General features: G+C 34.7%; 1 protein-coding gene across 1 annotated transcript in view; it reads left to right on the forward strand.

Moving 5' to 3' along the window:
- LOC136834914 (furin-like protease 1) overlaps positions 1-26578 on the forward strand; it is a 522781-nt gene that overhangs the window by 478654 nt on the left and 17549 nt on the right. Inside the window, exons 11-14 of the mRNA XM_067097748.1 lie at positions 534-621; positions 1147-1263; positions 2045-2138; positions 18445-18750. Coding sequence (XP_066953849.1) covers positions 534-621; positions 1147-1263; positions 2045-2138; positions 18445-18750 — 605 coding nt within the window. The remainder of the gene's footprint in view (positions 1-533; positions 622-1146; positions 1264-2044; positions 2139-18444; positions 18751-26578) is intronic.

Consider the following 26578-nt stretch of genomic DNA (forward strand, 5'->3'; position numbering starts at 1 on the left):
GGTACCTAGTCCAGTTTTATTTTCTCCAGAAACTGTCTGGTCAAACCACTACCATTCTGTATTATGTGGTATCTACCTATACTTCACTGTTTTTATTATACATAGAATTATTTCTAAGGTACTTGTTACTCACTTGTTTTCTCAAGTTTTCCATTATCATCTTTTGTTTTTCAAGTCTGTTAAATTCTTCCTACTTCTGTATCTGCAACACATTCATTGCATAATTTTTATTTTACCTTTGATGCAAATGAGGTGTAAATTTTCAGTTTATAAAACCTCTGAGTAACATCAGTTCCTCCGATAGTCATCATTGCACTACTTGACTTTTATTATTGCAGGTTGCAACTTGAATTGATTGATACATGGAAATGCTAAGAAATATAATTCAGGAGAGCAACATTTCTTAACATAAAATGTTGAAACCACATTCACAGTTTTCACTTTGTTAACAAGAGAAAGTTGTGTAGAATGTATGATATTGTATGATAAGCGTTTTAAAATTAGTTATTAACCATGATCTAATTTCATTGCAGACTCATTCCCCAGAAGAGCTTCGTTACCTTGGAACTGGATGTGGTAGATTGCCCAGGCGTGAGTTATTTGGAGCATGTTCAAGCCAAGGTAACGTGTCCGTCATTAACATATTATTGCTTCCTGTCTTGTATGTTTCATCCACTCCCTTTGGCCAGTACTTATTCATCTAATTTGATTCAACTAAACCTTGTTCCTTTTAAGTAACATTTAAGAGTGAATCCTTTTGGTGATCCGTATGGGTATTCAGCATTTTGGTAATGATAATATAAATATCCTGAATTGCTTTATCCACAACAGCCATGTATAGAGATTACTGCTTCTGTTTCTCTACTACTGTATTTAAGTTTCTTCATAGTACCTTTTGCATTCCTATCATTTTGCTAACCTATTTCTGTTTCTTAAATTTTTGCTCCCATGTTCAGAACTGAATTATTTGGGTATGCTCCCTAAGTGTAACTTTAGTATGCACATATTCCAATTAGCTGTACAAAATGACAGCTTACTAAATAGTTTGTACAATTTCCTTAATCTGCTTCCATGTTTGTCATTTATCCATAACTTTACCTATTTGTCATGAGTATTTAGCGAATAAATAAAAAATGTGTATTTCAGGTCTCTCTAACAGCTGATCGACGTGGTGACATAGAAATTTATCTGTCGTCTCCAGCAGGAACAAAGTCAACTTTATTAGCACAGAGACCACACGACAGTTCAAGATCTGGTTTCCATGTAAGCATTTTCAAAGTTTCTGATAACTTTCATTCAATATTTTTAAAATCACAAGCAGTAGGTATAGTTTTCAGGGTAGCTAATACTTACTATTTGGTGACTCCATTATTCATATGCATCAAGATTTTATTGGGTACTTACAATCTGTTTTGTAGAGGATGATAAAATAAACAAGAAGGCCTTTCTTTACTCTCAAGTGTTTTCACATCATTGCATGAGTCTACCAACTTTTAACATATTTGTGAAAAATTGTAGTGGTTACAGTTTTCCAAGGTATGTAAATGGGTTATTTCATGATTTTAGTCCAGTGGTATTGATCATGGCTAAAAGGGTCCTTTGGCACTGCATAGTAAATGCAGCATAGATAGTACGCCTGTCTTACATTGCGCCCTGTAACAGTCCATTTGGTGACACTTGGACTCGCATGAAAATGCAGGTAAGTTGTAACTGGTGAAAGATTTGACTAATGTTATGCTAGCTTCCTTTAGGTTCAGTGTGATTTTCAGGATATCTTGGCTGTTAAGATTTTTGTGACTTTATCAGGTTCCTTTCACTAGCTTTTTGATGTCTTCATTTTTCTGTTCTTATTTTCAACCCCTAAAGTGTCATTTTAGTTTTAAGAAATGAACCGAGGTGTTCATCCTAGTTTTTACCTTGTGTGACTGAAGACTCCCTGGGTCTGTCTTTTAAGCTTTTTTTACTTTGCCTAAACTTTCATGAACACTAACTGGCTGCACACATTACTGATGCAGATAGTGTACATTTTGATTTATGTTGACAGTCGTGGCCTTTCCTGACTGTCCACATGTGGGGTGAACGTCCTGAGGGCAAGTGGAAACTGGAAATCCATAACAACGGTCATTTCTTTACCACCGGTAAGTCTATTACAATTCTTAAGTTCAAGTAGGAAACCACTAACACTGTATATGTAAAATGCCAACTGGCTTAATTCCTCTCAATAACCCTTGTCAACTTTTGCAACCTTTTTTTTTTCTTTTTCTCCCTAACTAACTTTCATGTAGACCTTCAATTTGTAAAAAGAATAGGACAGTATGTATGTATTTTGTGAGGATAGGTGAAATGATGGTTTTTGTCTGTGATATTTTCCCTTCTATGCTTTCTGCTTCATTTACAAGAAATACCTAGCCAGGAGTCAGGTTATTTAATGGATAACATTAAAAGAATGTAACTTAATTGTATGGACCTAATTATGAAGTGCTATAAGTTGGCAAGAGATTCAGGAGTCATGAATATTGTCAGGAAAACACTTGATAAAGATGTAAAGTGAATAGTATTCAGTTGATGCTTCCCACAAGGGGTGTGAGTGTGTGTGTGTGTATGTGTGTGTGTGTTTTGGAACTGAGGTTATGCAACTGATGTTTGGTGATTTGTCAGAATAATTTGCTCAAATAAGTGAGCAACATTGATAAAGGGATAGTAATGTTTCATTGGATAAATCTCTTAAGTTTTATTTAAAGGAAGTAATTTTCCTTTCTGGATAAATGATCTCTTAAAAAATTCCAGTTATGGTCACAAAAATGGAAGTGTTAGTACTCATACATAATCAAGTTTCAATGTTTCAAGATGTGGGAATGTTGACTATGATATTTCTAACAATACTATGCTATAAAAACAATAAAAAATAGAGGGATTTAGGTGTGTTGATAGTAAGAGTTTGTTTTGGTCATCAGTTGTATCAGTATGCAAGGATGTGCTATTATAAACCATGAATTAAATAGCCTAATTTGTACATCATATACTTGAGAGCATGCTCTGTTAGTGTGTATGCATGTTATGGTACTGTAGCCTAAGAAACTTCACTAAGAAGGCAGGTGAAACCTACTACTAGATTGAAATTAAACTGAAGCTATTAGCATTGTCTATCAGTTGGAAACAAAGAAAATGAAACCAAAACAAATTAATTTGCAAAATTCAGGCATTCAGTACCATATATTTGAATACTTTTCTTTTCCAGTTTTAAATATTAATGCAAATTTATTTCTGTATATAAAAAAATTATCACCATGAACTGTACAGTACACTGAAATACACTGAGCACTACAATTGCATTTCACAAGCATCAGCTTATGTACCTCTCTCTCTCTCTCTTTCATGCAAGCTCTCTCTCTCTCTCTCTCTCTCTCTCTCTCTCTCTCTCTCTCTCAATTGAGAGTTTTGTTACTTTTTCATTTATTAAAAATTATTATGACAATTATTAAATGTATATATTTTGTTGCATTACACCAAATACAGGATGCATTATAAATTCTTCCCCATGGGCAAAAGTAACCATTCATGCTCTAGGCTACAGCTAATATTACCATGGTTCCATTGAGCATTGCTGCACATGGTTTGGGCACGTCACACCATCTAACACTTAGCTCCTCCAGCTCTCCTCACCAGTATCACAGCTCTCTATGTCTCCAGAGACTTTAGTCTTGGGCACTTTTTTCCAAATAATTTATCTTATTGATACAGACTGCACGTCACAGTCAGAGGTACATGGAAGAGGTTTGCCAACCTTCACTTCCCTCTGTATTTTTCTTGGGAATTTGACTGACATCCATTGTTTTAAACTTGTGAATCTTTTCTTTAAATTAGTTGTTGGCTCTCTGCTAGGATGCTGGTTTTGAAGTCATGTTGACTGAATGGTTATACCTTACTGTAATACAGGCAGTTCCTGGTTAACAGCAGGCTCAGTTAGCAGCGATCCAGTTTTATGGCGCTTGTCTAGTGACGAAAATTGGCAATTTTTGGAGCCGAAAATCACCAATTTCTGCTTATCGGTGCCGATAGTTGGGTATTGGCACCAATACATACCTAACAGAGGTGCCGATAAGCAAAAATCGGCACTTTCGGCACTGATAACCCCCGAAAATCGCCAAAATCGCCAATTTTCGGTTAGCAGCAATTTTCAGTTATCATCACACCCTCAGAAACGGAACCCCGCCGATAACCGGGGACTGCCTGTATATATATCTGTAAAAGGAGAAAATACTACTGTTCATCTTACATGATGGCATGAGGTACTGCCTGGAGAGAAAGTTAGTCTTCATAACAGAACACCATATAACCGTTTCCCGCACATATCACAGCCGTATGTGGGTGACACAAAACATCATTACTGGCTCATGAAATTGTTACTTTGGTAAATTCCCCAATTTCATCTCAACCTGTAAGAAGACTACAGTACACTGCATATAGTGTGCCTTCTGTAAAACGCTTTGGATGAGGCACAGTACAAACCGTACTAAATACTTGGCCCAAGTTGCATTGCTGTTGTTTGTTTGCTCTTCATTCATTCACATCCCACTAAACATCCAGGCATGTTGAGTGTGTGTCCAAAATTGTGTAGTGGCCTTTGTAAACTGCTCATTATAATATTTCTTGTTGTAGTTAAAATTTTACGCCTAATCATCCAGAATTCGATGCTTTTTGAAATGACAAAGTCTACAGTATTTACAAAATATATCTTTTTCACTATGCTGCTTGTATGCATAGTAGCATAACAACTCTTTGTAGATATATTTAACCCCTCATTCCATCAGAAATATTTACTTTTTTCTTATAAAATTAAAAACAACATTTTCAAAATTTACATGTTCCAATTACAGTCCGTTAGTCCGAAGGCCCGATAGTCGAAGGCCCGATAGTCGAAGGCCCGATAGTCGAAGGCCCGATAGTCGAAGGCCCGATTCCGAAGGTCAGATAGTCGTAGGTCTAAGCCGGCATTCGTGATTAATCCCCGCCTCCATGCATGTAACCAGTAAACACCCTAAAGTTATGTTGGTATTTTTATGGGTGTTTACTGGTTATTTTGCCGTAAGCTATGGAGGGTGGGGCTGATTACAGTCCGTCGGAAACTTTCGGACTATCGGACCTTGGACTTCGGGCCTGCTGACTTTCGGACTATCAGACCTTCGGACTATCCACTATAGGGCGGTCACCGTTCCAGCATGGTACCAAGTTATTCATAATAATTAGAAAGAAAGGATTGGTGTTAGTAAAGAAAGGATTGGTGTTAATGAATATCCATTGTGTTCCAAAAATGTATACTTCAGAATTTTTGTCAGTGCCAAGATGTACTTCGCTTTTTCATGGCAACTGTAAAACTAATAGTAGGACAGTATTTCTTGCATAATTTGTGTGCATATATCAGTGCAACATATCCTGTTAACTACTGTATGAGCTTCATATACAGTAGTACTCTATTTTTGCATGACATTTGTACTCTGTCAGAGATCACAATGTCTATAGGTCAGGCTATTGGTCTTGTTTAAGTATATAGCCATTGCCCCAGTCAGGAATGGGACCCCAGACTTTAGACTGGTATTGTTGGCCATGGATGGTACTTGACTGCTCATCTATTGTCTGTAGTTTTGATACAGGTCTTGTTTTTAGCCCTTTTTCCTCTTACGTTCATTTTTTTTTAGTTAACCTTATTATGTTTCATCAACACAAGGAATTATAGCTTTTATGCTTAGCTACTATCAGATTTTTGTTTCCCTCTCAGGTGTTTTCAGTTTGGCTGTAATATAATTAACATTTGGTGTTAGCTATTTGCCTAACTCTTTTTATTTTTGTATATTCATAGTACTTTTGTACCACTTTTTAACCCCACTTATTTGCATAATAATAATTGAGTAGGCAAATCTGCCTTCTTATACTTAGTTCATTGAAAGTAAATATGATCGCACAGCCTCCTTTCCACAGGTTTACAGAAATGCTTTTTTTCAGTACCACTGCATTGTAACTCTCCAAGAGACCTTAGTTGTCACATGTATTCTTAATCTCTGAATCCATTTTTGCCCTGGGCAATCCTTGAATTTTCTCTGGAATCCATTGGCCCGTACATTTCAGCTGACAGCTGCCCATTTCATAATCGTCCCATACCATGAGCATTGTATTTTTATTTAAAGTACAAATACATTCAGGTTATGGCTGATGAATGCTTGAAACCTTTATTTTTTTAGGAGATATATACAGTGTATTGACATGTCAGAATATTCTGTGAGATGCCTGGGTTTTAATTTTTATTTTTCGTCAACCAATGTTATTTAATTTTTGGTAGATGCTTGGTACATGTGGTGAATGGTCTGCTGGACTGTGATGAGTCTTCAAGCATGATACTTTTCAAAGCTGTAGGAATGTTACCTTGAACTGCTCAAATTTTTTTGAAAGAGTGCATTTAACCTGTAAACCCAAAACTTGTTTATATCTACAGTATATGAAGATAGTCTTTTGTGACGTAGTGAGGCTGAGAATAAAAAACAAAAACATAATCAGTAAACATATCCATTGCAAGTTGACAAACTTAAAACAGTTCTCAGTTTAAGGTATCTCTTTGCTTTTAAAAGATTTACATTATTGGCTGTTAAGAGAACCAGAAGGATATGGTGGGGAGGCATGTAAATAATCTGTCATGGTAAGGATTGCTTAATTTGATCTGGGACTTTTGGAGGAAAGAAGGAAAGTTGTATCAAGATTGAAATACACTCATAATTAAGAAGAGTGAGGGATTTGAGCAACAAACAGTGGAATAAATTACTTTACTGTGAAAAGTAATACTTCAGAATTGAATGGGTTCTTTTAATGTTTTGTATAAGTTTAAATTTGCATTTTTATCATTTAATTTGGTACACTGCTTGATATACGATTGTTTTTGCAAGTTGGAAGATGGCTAGTATCAGGCATCAATGTTCTGGAAGAGCAGTACAGTATATGATGAAAACCTTCTTTAGTTTACCTGATTGTTTTAGGATGTAATGGTAATTTCACCATTTACCTAGATGTGAATGAAAGAAAATCTAAAACTGTAGGAATTACCATTTTAATTTTATGTAGGCTGACTGGTTGTTTGTAATGGAGATTATACAATGTGCATGTGGTAAATTTTTGTTTTAAATGCTTTTATGCATTTAGCACTGACCAGTACTTAGAAAAACATCACCTCCAGTTTTTGAGAGAGAACAAATTTGTAGGTATTGAAAAGTTTTGAATCTTTTGTAGGTAATAAACTTAAGTTATGTTTAAGCCTTATTGTAGTTTTGTTTATTAAGTCTTAAACTATAAAAGTTTGTGTTACTTAGATATAAGCAGTTTCTTGAATGTTTAACATCAGATGAGCTAGGTACAGTATTCAGTGTTGCGAAATAGGAAATGAATGAAATATTCACCTTACTTTAGGGATATTTTTGTATTTTGTTTGGTAATTTATTACAAGAATATCATAGAGATAACAGTTTGAAATGTATAACTTAAAGTAGATATCTCAACATCCGTATCAAATTTTAAGGATATTTTGACCTACAAATAGACAGAGTCTACAAGACTGCATTGGTAATGGTTTGGTATGGGTTGAGGGGATAGGGTTGTTAGTCTGGAAAATATTGAAACTAGAAATAAAAGGAGCACTGTGATGACTGATAGGAAGGCCCAGAAAATCATGGAGGCAGGGAATGGATGAAGACCTGGACCACTTGGAAAACCTGGCAAAAAGGGTACTTATACAGATGATGTGGAAAGAACTTGTACATCTAACCCTGCCACAAAAAAAATAGATAAATGTCTGGAGGTGTTTCCACTTGGTGTCAGTATTCTTTTTGTCATATTTTTAGTTATATATAACATGTAATTTTTGTAGGCATCTTTTATTCTTAGTATTTCCATCCCCGTTTGTTTACAACAAAAAAACACTTAGATTCCTCCTTGCTTTCACATTTTAAAGGCTGGTCAGCAGTTATAAGTTTATATATTAGCTCTTTAAATGAGGCTTTGTAGACATGTGAAGTATTTTCATTCCCTGTTGTAATAAGTTTTATTTTATTATTGCACATAGTGTTACACTATAGAGAAACAGGGTCATTCTTGGAGCAAGGAAAAATTCAAGGTGGGTGGTTAGATGTGATGAATATGTGATTGCACCACCTGAAAGATGACTAAATTCTGTCAGTGAGGAACACAAACCTCATACACACTTTGTCTTTGGGTGCATTTCTGAGCCAGGCATTGTATAACCCCATATCTTTCTGATGGGCTTGATGCTTAATATGCTGTTTCTCACTTTGACATCTGGCTTTCCATTCTATACATCGATGTTGGTCAGAGGTCAAGCACTTATCAGGATTCATTCTTTAACACCCATCACCTCACTTTCCAGACCAAGAGTCTGGAAAAGGGACTCAGGTGTGAGTTTAAACTTCATAGCGATAATACCTCTATCGGTTGGATCATTGGTGAGAAACATCTCAGTTTTGGGATTCTTTAAAATATGTACACATTTCTTTTCTGTGCTGTGATTTCTGTGACATTCTAGTCATGTTTTCCAAATGGTTACAAAAATTGGAGTCTGAAGATTTTCTGAGTGCTGGCTGACAACACTAAAAACAGTTTCAGGACATACACATCCAATTTTTATTTGTCTTTGTGCAAGCAAATCTTTAACCTTATTGGTATAATCTTTCCTCTCTGCAGACCACACTTGTTTCATGCATACACAAGCATCAAACACATGCAAAGGTTACCTAGTCATTCAAAAACTTTAGTTAATTGTAAGAACCACTCTATTCTCTTAGGTTTGGACCCTAATCTGTAGTTCACCTAAGATTATTGAAAATCTTAATTAATGCTGTAAAAAATAATAAAATATGCATGGTTGTGATTGTGTGAAAGTTATTGAGTGGCTCTGTGGTGTTTTAGGTATGGTATATGTAAAAAAAAAAATACCACATAAAGCATTAAGATTACATTCTAACAATACGTTTGTTTAACTGCATGTATTTTGTACTTTGTAGAAACTTTTGGTGATGGAAACACTTCAGCACCTTAGAATTTCACTCAGTGATAAAACCCTTCGAGTTTGAATTTGATCAATTTTTGTAGATTTCACTCATCCTTGCTTTTGTATCACATTTCAGGAATCCAAACTTGGCTGGCTAACAATTTTTTTAAGAATGTGTGATACAGCTGGCTTGCAAACTACAGACTATTAGGTGTTGGAAAATACATACCTTTTTGACATTGTATTTATCATTTTATCACTCCAGAATGTTGTATGGCTTTGAAATGAATTCATTCATACATGTTAGAAGCTCAGTTCATTTTCAAGTGCTGGCATTTTGTTGAAATACAAATTACATTGAATATTGCTCAAGTCATTGCACCAGTTTTAAATAAAAGCAGATGCACTGGCTGTATTGACAGTGTGTTTGGTGTCAGTCATTATATACAAACTGTTTTTCATGTGAGTTGTATGTATCAGGTAGGCGAAAGACTTAAATGAATTCAAATTATGTATTGTCTTCCTGATGTCTGTTAATTAGAACCACATATCTGTGAGTGGAAATCTTAGTACTAGACTTAATCTTAGAGAAGGATCTGAAGTTTGAGAATTATCATCAGCTTTAAAGAGAGAGTGGGTGCATCCCAAAATATGCCTTTTGTAGTTCACTGGAGGGAGGGTTTCCGTTGCTATGGGCATTTAATCTCCAAGCTGCAAATTTTTAATATCCTTAACTTCTTGCCCATTTTATTGCTCTCTTCCTCCCATCCTCTCATTTATTTTAAGAAAATTTCTGTAGCCACTTATGTGAGTCAAAAAATGATACACTACTTATATGCATATGTAGGAATTTCAATCTACTGCCAATTTTATGTGTATAGAAGGATTGTAGGGGTGTCCATGGAATATTATTTTCTTAATTTTCACTGAAAAATAGGAGACAGAAGCTTGTTAGTTGCAGTTAAAAACTCGAGCAGCCAGCAGTTAATGAGACTGTACTTGAGAAGTTGGCTTAACAGTAATTCAATAATTATACTTTGTTGATCCAGCATGAAATTAATTCAAACTGTGAAGCATATAGAGAAGACAGTGTCATGTGGACTGTGATTCTTGTGTGCTTAATGTTTGTCCTGGGACGCAATATTTTATGTAGCTGATTTAAATCATTCATGGGAAGATTCTTACACTATAATAAGTGCCCACAATAGAAACACTCTTTCAAATTTTGTTCATAGTATAATTTATTGGTTCAAGTGAAAGAGAGGATAGCTTAAAATGGTAGCCGACATCCTCCTTGTAACCAGTGAAGTGTTACTTGTAAGTTCATGAACATATCAGTAGTTTTGTAGTCTTACCTTTTCAGAATTTCAGAATCACTTTTTTATTTTTAGTTTTACTCAGTGCAGGGAATATTTAATGAAGACTTCCATTTTTAATGTGTAAATTGTCTAGTGTAACTTTAGCGTTTGTTTTAACTTGGGCATTTCCAAATAATTTTTGACATTTGTCGTTTGTCAGCGAATGCAGCTGATAAACTGGGAGGTGTCCTGTTGCATACCCCACTTGATTGGTATTGTTTGCATGAAGGGTATCGAGTGAGTGAATGTTGTTTTAGGTACCAGTCTCTCACTTCTGAGACCCTTAGTAGTGATTAGCAGACATCAGTAAGCAACTTACATAAATCTTTATTTATTTGACCAAGCAGACAGTGAATTAGTCTTACATGAAACAATGGTTTATATATTGTGAATCTTGGCCTTGGTTTAATAATATCTGGAATCTATTATGTTTAGGAAGCAGTTTAGAAAAATTAGATACTTGTTCCGAAGAATTACTTTCAAGAATTGTATGAAAAGTAAATATTAATTGCCTCTTTGTGGGGCTGTAAACCCTTAGGTATTTTGCCACATAAAAGAAATAATAGATTTCATGAAAATAAAGCTTTCAAGACTTTTTTTTATTATAAAAGACCAAAAATAGCAAGTGTCTATTTTAGAATGGAAAAGTTTTTATTTCATGAGTTCACAGGGAGTTATAGTATAGTTTGTTTTTTTTATAAATTGTCAAGCTTTCCTTAATATCTAATAAACTAGTACTAAGCACATACAGTATAGCAGTGCAACTTAAATGTGTAGATACCTGTGGTTTTAGTGCGACACTAATGCTTTAATACTGGTCTGTTGTCACTTTCATATATAATGAACAGGACTTTGTGATGTTACTTGACTAGAAGTTATGGGTAATCGGCCTTCATTAATCTTAGAATTTCCAGCCCAAAAACCTGACTGTCCATTTCCCATTAAATTCATTGGTTCACATGATAATTCAGTACTATGTGAAAAGTAACATATTAACAACAGATATATTTTTCACCTAACTCATCTTTTTCCTACTATGGCTATAAAGGGACTAATCAGGAAATGGAATTCTGTCATTGGTTTAATGTAGTTGTACAAATATGCCAGCTCTTTTCAACTAAATTCTAATCATTGTGATGTTTCACACCATATCATTGGGGAGTGTATGATAAATGCTGAGCTAATGAAAAGTAGCATTTGGTTTGAGAAAAGGGACTATACTTCTGGGAATAGGCTTATTGGGGCTCATCTCATAGTTTAGCTAATCTGCACACTGCCCCCTCCTTGCCTGCTGCCTATGCTGGCCATGCTGTTCCTGCTCCTGCTGAATCTGCGCTGCTGCTGGTGTCCCTCAGGAGCCACTCTACTGAAATCCTGGGCTATCATCTTTCATGGTACCAGAATTAATCCAGACAAGTGGCAGGCACGAGGGGGCCGTAGAGATCGTGGTGATGGTGGTGGGGGGATAGCTGGAGGACGGGGAATTGGGCCAGTGGCCTCCTACCCACGTAAATTCCCCACCCCTCTTCCAACCCCAAGGCCCAGGTCGTCTACAACTACCACCTCTACTTCTAGACCAAACTTACATCCTTATCAGCCTGAAAATGATTTATTCCCAGTTCCCCCTCACTACTACTCACCCCCTACTCCTATTCGTCCGCCAAAGCCCAATCACCGCGACAGCTCCTATCACAAGGGTAATTTGAATAGCTTAATAGCACCAGCACCCCAGTAGTAGCTACTGCTAATTCTGCATGGTAGTCTTTCTTCTTGTCTGCTTAGTGTCTGTTGCTGATGTTGAAAGCCGGTCGTCTTTGCAAAATAACAAACGGTACATTCAGCATGACTTAACCTTCCTAGATTCGTTGTCAGGTAGATCTCTGGGAAATTTTCCAGTGAACTACGAACTATATTTTTTATTTAAGTAGAAAAAAATGTTGTGGTTGTTTTTTCTGGATGGCAACCTTTAAAAATAAAAAAAAAAAGAATTAAGGAGATAAATGATGATGCTAAAATGTAGAATTTCACGTTTATATAAATTTTTTTTAGTGTTGATGTGTATACTCTCGTTTTGATTAAGTGGTTATCCAAATGTATATTGTGTATAAAAGGGGAAATTTTGTTTGTAACAAGTTATGCATGTTAAATTACATTGGACTCTTACACATACTGAAATTGATCGTTAGTTAGTTAGTTATATGTATTTTCATAACATAATATGTGTAGTTTGATCTATTTTGGGTTGTTGGATGTTTGTGCATGTCGTCTCACATTACTTAAGGTTGTTATTCATAAATTAGCTTCATAATACTGTCTTGAAGTACTGTACAGAGTATTCTTCATATGTCTTGAGTTACTTTAATGTTATGCTCAGGTATTATGTTCTTGGTAAATGTTGTGCTAGTTTCGTTTGTGTGTTTCAAGGCCTTGATAAAATACTAATTAAATAAACTGGTACTTGAAATCTGTATATGGTGTTGAAAGGTATTAACAGAAAACTCCCTGGCTCAATGTTAACCTTACTTCTACCTGAGAGGAATGGAAAAGCAGAAATTGATTTATAACAAGTTTTGAGTTACAGCAGTTGGCTGTGTTTTTGCATTTTGTTCCGGAATATTTGTCTTGTTCTTAACCTATAAGTTATGGCTTAGATAAGATTTTTTTACATGCTGTAATTGTTCTTTTTGTCTTGATTAGCATCTGGCTACGTCCATGCAAGAAGGAAACTTCTTATTTTACTTCGCTTGACTCCATTATGGGCTACCACCTACAGTGTGCCTCACAAGGCGCACTGTATATTTACCAAAAGTTCTTTATAATGTCCTTTCATTCTCCAGCTGGAGTGCTTTCTGTCTTTTACTTATCTTTATTTCCCTGTGGTCTCTTCCTGCTTAGCTGTCCAACTTCTTTAGCTTTGCCTGCTCTAGTTTTCGCCTTTATTAAAGACAGATTCCTTGACGTAATTCTCTGAGAGTCTGGGAGTGAGACTCAATGGTTTTGTTAAACTACATGTGATAATAGTATTAATAATCATGCAAGTTTCTTAAATGGTAATAGAATAGTGTTATATCTTTTAGATACTCCACTGTGAATTTGAATTTCATAATAATAATAATAATAATAATATAATATAATAATAATAATAATAATAATAATAATAATAATAATAATAATAATGTGTGATAGAGCGTAGTCCTCTGGGACTATGGTATGAGAACAGATATGGTGATACGTGCCAATAGACCAGACTTGATGCTGATTGACAAAATCAAGAGGAAAGTATCACTCATTGATATTTAAGTACCATGGAACACCAGAGTAGATGAGAAAGAAAGAAAGAAAAAATTGATAAGTATCAAGACAGGAAAATAGAAATAAGAAGGATATGGGATATGCCAGTGGAAATTGTACCCATAATCATAGGAACACTAGGCACGATCCCAAGATCCCTGAAAAGGAGCCTGGAAAAACTGGATGATGAAGTAGCTCCAGGACTAGTGCAGAAGAGCGTGCTATTAGAAACAGCGCACATAGTGAGAAAAGTGATGGACTCATAAGGGGGCAGGTTGCAACCCGGAACCCCACACTATAAATACCACCTAGTCAAATAGGATGACTGAGATAGAAAAAGAAATAATAATATTATTACAAAAATAATAATAATAATAATAATAATAATAATCCTCACTAGTGATATGCTAGGTTTATATTATAAAAACATGACAATTTTAACATATTTTATTGTAGTTCAATTCCGTCAGTTTTAGATATATGTAGTAGTTAAACTTAATACGATTCCATACTTTTACGAAGACACCAAGATATATTACAGTACTGTAAAGCAGCTAGTACACAGCAGATGGGTTTGCACGTACCATAGGATTTACTGTACTGGGTTAGTGAATGAATGAATGCATCAACTACACAAAAAGAAAGCTTTAATTGCTGGGGTGAGGGAAAGAAGTGAAGACATCCAAAGAAAATGCATACTCTTTTTGCAGTGGATTAATAAACTCGAACTACTTTATTTTGTCTTTCTGAGACATTGGTGAAAGTAACCTGTATACCAAAAATGTTGACATTTAGGTCCATCCATGCTTTCCTGAAAGAGAATCAAATTGGAAAAGAGAGATGGAGAAATAGGTAGAAAATTTATTTTTGAGTAATTGAATTCTACTCTAGTATCAGATTCTGATTTTCAGCACAGAAATTAAAGCTGAGGCACTGAAAGATTGGTCACCTTTCATTGGATTGGGTTGAACCAGTGCTTGCTTGCAAGATGGAGGACAATAGCAAGACAATGATTCAGTGAAAAAACTTGCAAAACACAAGAGCCATTTCATCCACACATTCCCAAAGGTTCATTGTATAGGCACACGAGGCAGTCTAATGCCATACTGTACACTTGGAGAGTCTGTAGTACCATGTACACTACTTTGAAGGGCTGTGTACTAGTGCTTTACTCATTTTTTTGCTTTTTGTATAGTTCAGTCGTCATTTTTTCTCTTCTATTTTCTCTGTCTTCTTGTTCCTCTTTTCACTCAGGGGTGTTGTGCTCTGTGGAATCTTGCTTTGAAAGTTATTGGTCATTTTGGCTTACTCAGTGTGAATATTTGTGCATTTTAGAAAATCTCCACTTAATAAAATGTATATTAATATTTTTCTTGTGTGTAACAACTGCAGTCTGTGGGAAATAAGCATCACGTTTAAGCTTGCCATTGTCCAGTGTGTTCCACTGCAGGAATGAGTTCCAAGGGTTGAAACTTAGTCTTGACGTCTCATAGTACCAACTTTTTTTATTTACAGTATGGGTACCCTAGTAGAAAAATAATTATTTGAATACAGTACAAGTATACTGCTGAAAAATGCATGAATTTGGAGTATTTTCTTTGGAAGTTTAGTTCTAATCTGGAAGCTGCTCTGTCATCACTTAAAAGATGAATTCTATCAGTGAAAGAGGACATCGCGATGGAGTGAAAAAGAGAAGTTAAGCAGAGCATAGTCTAATGATAAAAATTTATGCATATGGGACATAAATTCAAAGTTATTACTTCTTTTCGCTTTTATGATTTTGTGTATAAAGCAAATGTTAGTCCGGATCATAATTTTGATATTTGCAATAAATTATTACAAGTCATAGCTTAGGCTATAGCCAAGGCCACATAGGTCTAGTCTCCTGAGGGGTTTCTCCAGTTTGAAGAAGAAAATAATAAGTGAGGTGGAGAGTAATCATTGCTATTAGAAATACAATTAATTCTACCTTTTTATTATTTTACTTTTACTTTAAGAATGGAAGTCTATAATCAAGTTACTTTAAAAATGGAAGTCTATAATCAAGTTAGACATTATCAGCCACACCTATTGTGTGCAGATTCTAAAGAATGACAGCAACAGATTTATAATAATAATAATAATAACAGCAGCTCTGGAGTCTAGGCCTATGCAATTGGTTTTACAACAAACTAGGCTTTGTTTCAGATAGCAACAATATATAGTTGCATCAGACCTTTTGTACAGTAACTCATAAAGGGTGTCTGAGACCATGAAGCAGGATTTGTGAAATTTTGCTAGTCTTGGTGTGTTATACCTCCATCAATATTTTTTCATAGGCCTATAGGCTTAATAAGAAGGATGTAATCAAGAAGAGCGAAGTGCACTTGGCCTATGGGTAAGGTGAAGGGAGGCAAACTGAGCCATTTAAACAGTTGGCATCTGGTTAGGCCATGCTCACAACTACATCTCCGATGCATTTACTGTACAGTATTACATTAAATACATTACTGTGGTGGCCAAAAAGTCAAATTCATTAAGTGTTTGTCTTTTCATATTTACCATAATTAAAACTTACTATTAATGTTTGTATAATCTAGCTGATATTTTGATAAAAAAATATAGCATTGATACTTTAAAACCATGCTTTTGAGCAAAGTTGCAAAATGTTTCGTCGCAACTTAGCATCATTAGAAATGTGAAGAAGGTAAGAGTTGCTAATTAGTGATTTTAGAATGATTTTCGAATGAAAATCACTGAAATTGGATCTCACGAATTTTGCTGCATGGTGTACGACCCTTGCCTTTCCGTGGGACCTTTTCAACATTAAGAACCTAATGCTTTTATGATGTCCTCATGAAGTGTCATCTGAGATTTGGGGTGCCTTTATTGTATGTTAATATTTGTAAAAAGTTTTAAAAATTAAGGGGATGTCAAGCTATATTTAGTCTCAATAGTTTATCATTAGTATGTTTTGCTTCACTCTAAAACCAAGATATGAACAATGAACATGCGAATATATATTGAAATAATTTACCGTATTGGCAAAATGTCTTAACTGTGTTTGTGAAAGCATACTTAAATGCTACCTTACCAAAATACATTACCAAAAATGGTATCTACTGCCCACTGATCAGCAAAAGGTTTGGAAAAATGTGATATGGGAGCCAAACAATTCCAGCAGCAGCAGTTCTGGAAGTCCCTCGTGTTGAAGTGAACGTTAGTTCAGGGAGTCAAGATTTTACTGACTATTATTTTGGTGTCTTTTCAGCACAAAGTCTATCAAAGAGTAAAAATTCTGCTTGACAAGAATATTAAACACTATTAAAAAAAAATTTCTTGATTATCTATGACTATCATTGCTGAGTCAGGTTTCCTCAATGTTGTTTTTTCCAGTTGGTCCATTTCCAGTATATAAGAATACATTTTGTGATTTTGAAGTATTTGCTAGAATTGTTCTAGCAAAACACTTTGTTTTCTAATTACCCTTCATAAAACTTGAACAACTTCTCTGTTCTTGACAATTTTGTTTTTGAGTTATAATCATCTCTCAGCAAGCTTGCATACAATATATAGAAGGGAGATTGACTGCTTTAGTGTAAAGGTGGGCATCAGGGGTGCATTATGTCCCTTGTGTATGTTAATAATAGATAGCATAATGAGATCATTCAAGAAGTTAGATGAAGGTTTAAGTTTGTGGATTGTGTAAGGGGTTTATAAATGAAGCTTGGAGCAGCTGAAGTTTGCAGATAATACAAGCTGCAAAAACTGGTCAGAGTTTGACTGTTGAGTAAAGGACAAAGTTGAAAGAGAATGTCAGTTAGTGTAAGCTTATGATAAATAGAAACCAGGAAGATGACTGTTGGTTGAATGAAAGAAGTCAATTGCAGAAGAGGTGAACTAAGAGTAACTGAATGTTCTTAAATGTTTGGAAGAGGAGAGGAGTGTAAATGAGGCATGGAGGTATTGTTTAAGACAAGTTTTGTGGATGTGACTTGTGACTGCTGAAAGTGAGTAAAATAAAAAAAAATGAAGCTAGATCAATTTGGTTAGAAATGTATAGTATTCACAAATGCAGTGAAAAGTTAACAGAAGTGCAAAAAACTAATAACTTTCTTGGGGTGTTTTACAATGAAGGGAATGAAGTTTTGGGTTAATGGAAAGTTCATTATTTTCATGTGATGGGCAGGAGGGATAGACAAAGTATAGGCCAGAAGTGGATGTGTAGGGGCAGATGTATATCAGGAAGCATTAGAGTTAATGCATGATAGATTAGAGAGAGAGAGAGAGAGAGTATAGAAGTGCCAGTGCATTTGTGATAAATATTGTGTAGGTATATGAAAGGTAAATACTGTAGAAATGTTCTTCATAGGGTTTGCATCCTTTTTTTTATTAATCAGAAGGCTAACATGGCTGTAATTGCTGTATTTAGAATTTCTTTGGTGTCATCTAATAAAAGAATCTGCACAATAATGAAATGTACATACATACATATGTGGTGCTTTGGCTTTGGGCAATTTTATTTTGCCATTTAAACATTTTGTGAAATGAGGCTTTTAGGATTTTATATCAGTACAATATATTGTACAGCTAAAAATGGAATGTACATGTCGGTGGGGTCTAAATAAACTCAGGTCAACAGTATGTTTCATTTCATGAATTTATTTAGAATTAAAAGGTTACGTAGATTAATAATTTGTATTTTGAGTTTTATTATTGAGAAAATACTTAGAATTAGTTGACTTCAACCACATTAAGCATCTTTTTTTGCAGGTAAAGCTGAGGTAAAGGAATGGAGTTTGTCATTGTTTGGCACTGAAACTGAGCCAGGTCAAGCAGTCCCTACCCTCTCAGGTGAGTCTCATCCAATAGCACAGCCGAGTGATCCTGCTCATCATCAGGTGGTTGACACCACAGAGGGTAAAACTGAGACACGAGACCCGGACACAGAGATAGGCCACCAGTCTTCCTCTTCTTCAGCAACAATTCAACCCAGCCCATATGCTATAGAGTTCTTAAGCCCCCAGAAGTCGCTGCCACCTGGTTGCAGTCGCTTGGACTCCTCTGGGGCCTGCATAGGTTTGTGCCTTGTAGTGATTTTGGGGCACATGGTGGTGGGATATTTTCTGCTGCATCAGCCTAGTAAAACCCATGTAGAAAAAGAGGAGGAGGAGAAGGAGGAGGAGGAGGGGGAGGAAATGGCAAAAGTCCTCAGTAGAAATATATACGATTTATTTAGTCATACTTTTAATGCAGGTTTTATAAATTTTTATTCTCATAAGAGAGAAGTTGAAGCTTCTCCAACATTTTTACAACAGACTTTGCTAGAGAGAGTCAGTTAGTTTTTTAGTCTCTAGCTTTTAGATGAATAGATGTACTTAAAATTGACATCCCTTGAAACTTCACTGTGTGGGAGACAACCTTTATGGAGTGGACAATGGACATATATTCACTGAGGAAGAAAGGTAGTGGAGAGAACTGGTCCAAATACTCTCACTTGGCACTGAAGTCCAAAGAAAGTTCAGATAATTCCAGGGGTTTTTTCTTACGATAAGAATAAATCAAAACCCTCCAAGATTTATTGTGCGTATGTTCTTTTCATAGAGTGCCTTTGGCATTTTATACTGGTTTTTACTCTACATACTATAGAAGTATCTCCAGACTACTACTGTGGTAGATGTATTTAGTGTGAATTCAGCTATTATGATACTTATGGAAAACTGAAGTTTTATAGCAGGTGAAGGACACTAGAAATATGCTTACTCGGCTTATTGGCAGCTTTTAGATATTTTAGTTTCCTCTGGCCAAACTTTTTAGGTTCTATAGGAAATGGGTATTCAGTGTGCTGGTTCATGCCATGCTGGTGTGACTGAGGTTCTTGTAGAAGACGTTTTTAATATACTGTAACTTGATAAGTCTGGCCTGAGAAAATGATAGTCATGTTGATTAGATGTCATGTCTTCCAATGGAGAAACTGCAGATGGTGGAACACCTTCAGTCAGTAGACATTTTAAAATGGAGGAAGTTTTATGGTTACTGTGACATTGGAATTACTAAGGAATGAAATGCTAAATATTTGGAATAATCTCAAAGGTTTTAGGTAAATGGTGATACTCTTTCATTCGCTAACTGTATTGACCATGAAATGTAGCCTGTTGTGCTTTAAATGAGTGTTTATACATTACCCAGTAATGTGATGTCCTACTAATGGTGTTGAACAATGATAATTTTCTTCTGATGTTGCATGCATTTTGTGCAATATACTCTAGCAATAGGAGTGCACTTAAGTAAGGTCCAGTGCTGAAAATTGGCAGAATATTAGGAATTTCTTCCAGTTTAGGTATTTTGACTTTATATTGTATTGGAAGAGAAAGATGTACAGTAAAGATTAGCTATATTTGCTATTCAACTTATGCTTGTTTTGCTTTTGTTTTATCAGCATGACATGAGTATTTTACATCCATTTAATGATTGCCATTACTTTTCCATTAGGTTTCTCTCTCTCTCTCTCTCTCTCTCTCTCTCTCTCTCTCTCTCTCTCTCTCTCTCTCTCTCTCTCTCAGCATACACAAAAAATGTGCATACACATGCGGGTTAAGGGAAAGAGTTTTAATGCCCATTAAATCATGTGTGTACAAACATTCCTTAAAATGCTTTATTAGTTTACAGTTAACAACATTTTTACTCACACAGTGAATTACAGGTTCTTTATCTTCATGTTCCCCATCGATCAGAGAATATGGCCCTCTTTGATTGTAATAGCCTTTTTGTGGTTGTTACTGCATTGACTGATAATACCTCAAACCACAACATGTATTCTGTATATCCTCATGTAACAGTTGCACATATATTATATACACTCATGTAGTATACACAACATATACTTAATGCTGTATACATACCTATCGAATACTCTTAGGAAATACTCAAGATTAATTCTCTGTTTTCATGGTGCACTTTTCCTCTCCAATAATGGAAATGAAATGATAAACACAGCATGAGCTATTTATCTGTTTGTTTGCCAGCCATTTTGTCCCAGATTGATATTGTGAGTTTAGTTAGTTTTAGTCTAATGTCAAACTTTTAATATGGAATAACGTAGGTATGTGCATTTTAGTCTGAAGAATTTTGCTGGAATATTCCAAGTGGTCAGATTACCAGGATTTTAAGTTCATGCATCAATCAATTCAGAAGGTTTTTCAGTTGTAGTTACAGCATCTCAGGTATACAATTAGTTCCTAGCTACTGATGAATGTTGGAAAACTGTATGTAGGATTACCTTCTAAAATTTGAGCTCTGACTTCTGTAATCTTTTGATTGCCATATTCTTGAATATTCTGGAAATTTAAGATTTCTTTTGACTAAGGGAGTAATGCTAGGTCAAATGGGAAGTGGTACGGGGAATGGATTCTACCTTAATTATTAGTGCATTGAAACGGGTTTCTCTCTGTCATAGGATAATCAAAAGTGCTCATGCTTCGTTTTTTTTCTTTGCTTTTCTTAGAAATGTTTGGTTACTGAGATAATTTGGTAGGAGTATTGCTGGAGTATAGAGACTGCTATACTGTATTTCAAATCATGCAGTCTTTACAATGAATGTGGATGAGACGTAGTCTACTTATTTGAAATGTTTTGTTGGAGATGTTCATCACTTTTAAACTCCTATTTTGTATGCAAACATTCTGAAATTGGTTACAGATGATGACACTCAAACAGAACTTTGTCAAAATTTGTTGAGAGAGTTATTCATGTAGTTCAATGGTAAGGGTTAGTATAATTCAATTGCATTCTGTCATACTACTCAGCAACAATAGTGATGTTGCTGTGCCTTGTCTTTCATAAACCGATTAGGGCCCAGACTTGCAAATCAATGCTGCAAGTAATGTATGTTTCCTTCCAGTATTAGGTACAGTAGCTAGGGAGAACATGCTGTTCTGGTTCACACCTCTGACTTGTGAATCAGTTGAAGGATTGGTAGCATTGTTCTACTTTTGTTGCCACATGGAAATGCAGTTCATTCGAGTTTCCTTACCCACAACTTTCAGACTCAGAGTGAGCTAACCTTTATTTTCTTCTCTCTGCCAAGGCTTACATTTTTCACTTTTGTAGGTTATTGGTGATATTAATCCAACATCAGCATACAGAATATTTTAGGAAGTATCCTTCTGCTTTTATCAAAGTGGAGGAGATTTATTAGCAGTACAATTGGGTCAGGAACAATGTTAGTTTTTGCAAGGTTATTGAAAACCTTGATAATTATGAAAACACATACGAGGAAGAGTGGATACTGAAATTTTTAGCAAGCGTAAAATAAATATTCCTTCATATGAAAATAGTTTTTCTTCTTAAGTTTTGTGGAATTTATTGACTACTGTGTACTGTACTTGTGCATAAATGTAGGATGTCTCACCATATAATATTGGTATGTAGAATTTAGCTTGACAGAATGTGCTGTATTAGTTGTAGTTAGGGAGATGCTGTGCATGTATGCATAAATCAGAAGAAACACTCAAATTCATTGCCAAGCATAATGTATCAATTTGACAGGCTTAGGATGGGTAATGTAATACTTACGGAAAGTCCAAAAGAGAGTGAATATGAGAATGTTTTTATCAACTGAAAATTCTTTTATGAAAATTTCATTCCTTTCCTTTTTTAATATATGGGTGAAGACTTCGTGAATATTATTGGTGATGCTAGTTCTTTGAAAAGATGTTTTAAGGGCACTGGTCAGTGCAATAGCTGCTTGAAGCTATTTTCACATCTTCAAGTGATTCTCTGCTGTATGTTAACAGCAGTGCTCACACTTTCTTTTTCAACTTATCTGCAGTACTTTGAATTTTAGAATAAGATTTTTGAGAGGATCAGAGTACGAGTTTTCATACCTCAAGTTAACCAAAGATGACTCCTGTTCTCTCATCATGTTCATGATTAACGTTACCTCCAAGTATTTCACATAGAAAGTATTATTCTTTTATTTATCAGTTTGAAAATGTGTGTGTGTGTGTGTTTGTTTAGACAGTTGTATATTGGTATGTTTATGTATGACGTCACCAACGATGTACTTAATTTTTGTTCTTATCTACTGGTGACAGATATTTTAGAAGTCTTGGCATTCTTGGAAATGTTGAGACAAGCCAATTATAAGACTGCTGTTCGTTTACTATGGTATCTGTAAATATTGAGTGTGTATGAATGCTTGATTTATATATTGGATGTTTTTCTTGTAGTGCTCATCAGATACACAGATGTCTTCACTGTGAAGATGATAAGAGATGTGGTACTCTTCTGCTTTGTACATCTTTTGGGGGTAATCATCATAATCCTTTAGTTATGGTAACCTGTCAGGTTTTCTTTTTGTACTTTTCAGGTTGTTTTTTTTAGAGGGGTAGATGCTTTCATTGTTAAAATCAAAATACTCATTTAGGACATACTTCATCCAGTATTGTTTATTAGAGAAATTATCATGCGTGAAAAAGAAAGTGCTATGCAAAACCATACTAGTGAAGAAAAATCAAAAAGTTTGCAATACGAAAGGTGCAGATTATGCAGTGGAACAGCCTTTTGAAATTTGGACATTAGTATTAGTGTATGAATATAAGATTCAAACCAGGTCAATCAAGTGAAAGTTCATTTGTATTTTACCTGAAAACTGCTGGTTTAACCACTTCATATTATCCAAAATATGAAAATACAGTACAGTAATCCAAAGTTTTAAGGTAACAGAAGTCTTATTAATGATTTTTTTGAAGTTCTTGGTTTACGATTGCTTCAGTTAGAATATATAGGACTGTTTTTCATTACCTTTGCAACTGTTTAATTAAATGCCAGCAGTAGTTGTTTCTTGGAAGAATTCAGTCCTGTAGATTTTTATTTTGATCATCGTATAACAATATACTGTACAAGGTTGTCACTGTCACATTTCGGATTTGTTGTATTACTGATAATGTGATTACTTCTGGAATCAAAATTCTTTGCCTAAGCAATAAGAACTTATATGATATGAGACTGTCCAAAAGTAAGGAAATGAAATGAAGACAAGGCTGTTACCTACAACTTGAAAAATGTAGTGAGAATTGTAGTGAACTTAACAGGTTACTGTAAGATTTAAGATAAAATCAAATTATGAAGCATAGCAAACTACTGTCAACTCAATGTAATGCTATGTTGTCTTCAGATACAACTATATTTATATCTAAAGAAAATCTACCAAAATATTGCATTTTTATAAGGTTTTGAATGGTCCAGATATAGAGTATGAATCTTAGTGATGCATTTTTAGATTTCAAAGGAAATATAGGCAGAATTTGCCAACTACAGATAGGTATTTCCTACTGATATGATCTTCCTCTTATTTGTTAGTGTCCCCATATTCCCTTGGGTGCTGCCTGAAGGCACTCTTGTTTGCATCAACATTTTAGTTGCAAAATTTTAGCCATAACCCATGACATTTCTCGAAGTGAAGGCATATTAAATCATGAATTCACGAGGTCAGTTATAATAACTCGATAAACAATATTCATCTTAGTCCAGACTGAAGGATTGCTTAATTATAAAGTGTATCACATTACTTTTGAGTATCGGTTACCAAATTAGTTTTGGGGATATGATTGCATTTTGTTACGAATCTACACACTTTTCATTTCCTTACTATTTGTTGGCTACTTTTTATACCTGTAGGTTAGTGTTAGTTAATTGTGATAGATTAAAGCAACTTATTTCCAGATATGCTCTGCTGTAATTTTGTTTCAATACTGGTAATAGTTTAGATTTTAATGCTAAGGCAGACAAGGTTACCGAAGAAGTTTTAGGTGTACATATAAGTTCGTTCTTTTTAACTAAGACTATGAATGTTGTCAGTAGATATTGCTCAACGTTAAGTCTTGTCGTGAGGTGAGGAGTTTTATCAAAGTTATATGTATTCAGCCACAAATTAGTATAATTTATTTTGGTAAAAGTCCAGTTATTCATAGTGATGCTATATTTCTACTCATTATTTTGTGATTGTTCATTAATGGTTTGACAGGCAAATTTGTGCATTGTAAATACAGTAATTAGGAAGCAAATGGAAACACAAGATTTATAATATCAGTGTAAGTAAAGTTCTGTATTTAAGGAATATCACCTTGTTGTTATAATAAGAGTTGGAATCTCTTATTCAGGAACAAGTCAGAGGACATACGTTTTAAGAAATTGGTTAATTCAGTAATTAACATTATAATTATATGCCAAAAATTATTATTATTATATGCCAAAAATTAAGTTGAAACTGATACAAAGGTTCACAACTGTTATAGCTGTGTTTAAGGAGAATCAAATGCTATGATTTAATTTCTTCATATTTAGATCATGTATAGTTACCTGGTTTGTGCTTTCATTTCATCAGACTACCAATGTTAGGGATTCCAGATATTCTTTAACCCTTGCATGTTGACGTAAATGAAAGCATTTTCATATTTAATATGCTATATTTATGGTGCTTCTCTGCAATACATATTTATATTACCACTTTTCTTCCAAACCTACTGTTGCATAATAAGTAACATTTTAATAAGTAACATTTTTAGTTCGTTTAAAGCTGCTGTTCATATGGATGCATTGTAGTAATGTACTGCAATTGATTCACAATTGTGTATATGGACAGAGATGTTTTATATACTGTTTATATAAATATATAGGTATGTATGTATATATGTTTGTATGTAGGTATTGAATGATAAGACTGAGTGATAGTTTGTGAATATGATTATGTAACTGAGGCTGCGTGTTTGTGTATCTTGGTATGGATACTATGTTTTGATTTCTGATACTTTTTAGTTTTGTAATAAATGGGGTGTCTGGTTTTAATGTAATGAATCCTTGGATTTAATTTTTTTTTTGGCATTCAAGGCAAATTAGGATCATTTATTCCTCTTCTTCTAGCTGGGGTCCTATTCTCTCAGTTTTTATTGTACTACATGAGTTAGGGCATCAGAAACAGTTGAAATATCAGTACAATGTTGTTGAGAGTATTCGACAGGCAATTCTAAAGTAATAGTTGAGTGTCAGATTCCAAATAAGTCATGTAAATATACAAAGAGGAAAGAGAAAATTTGGAGGACCTCTTTAGCATTACATACTTCAAAATGACCAATACAAAATCAGTTATTGGGAAGAGTGTGGCCAGAATGAAATCTCTGGAGACAAGAGGGTCAGAGACAGCTGTGGTTTTAGAGAGGTGGAAATGATGGAATTCTAGAACAGGAGTAGTAATTTTGACCATTACTGTGTAATGATAAATATTATTTAGAGAAGTTTTTACCTTAAAAACATAGTCTAGAGGGAATGAGTTCTTTGGACTGTGAGACTAGAATTTAACAGGTGGTAGAGTAGTATACCATCTGAGAATTGGGCAGACATTCAGCACGCTGTTACTTAATGGCCACCCCTCTTGTCCCTGTTCCCTATCTCACAGATATCCAAATTTCAATCAGTGTCCAAGGATAAGTAGCCTATTGGACACATATCCCTTAAAATGTTTCCAATCTTAATCACAAAGTATATAGTATATATAAGTATGAAAATATTTTAATTTCCAATTTTTCCCTTAAAAAAAAAGATTGAGAAAAGATAACTGGAATTTTTTGAAGATTGGCAATTCGTAGGAATGTTAATTACTGTATGTTCATGTATGTTTGCAAAGAATATTGACTATTTTCATTGTGTAGTCGAGGCTAGTTTGTAATTAAATACAGTATAATCCTTTTGAAGAATTTTGGAATCCGATGACGTTCTAGGGTAAAGTAGAAAAACACTGCTGATGATAAATAATTTTGAATATTTCTTTATTCCGTTCATTGTAGTTGGTTGCTGAGAATTTGTGCCAGTGTGCAAGAGGATGGGTTGTTAGTGTGTATGTACTGTATAC

This window comes from Macrobrachium rosenbergii, chromosome 54 (genome assembly GCF_040412425.1).
Source record: "Macrobrachium rosenbergii isolate ZJJX-2024 chromosome 54, ASM4041242v1, whole genome shotgun sequence".
NCBI lineage: Eukaryota > Metazoa > Arthropoda > Malacostraca > Decapoda > Palaemonidae > Macrobrachium > Macrobrachium rosenbergii.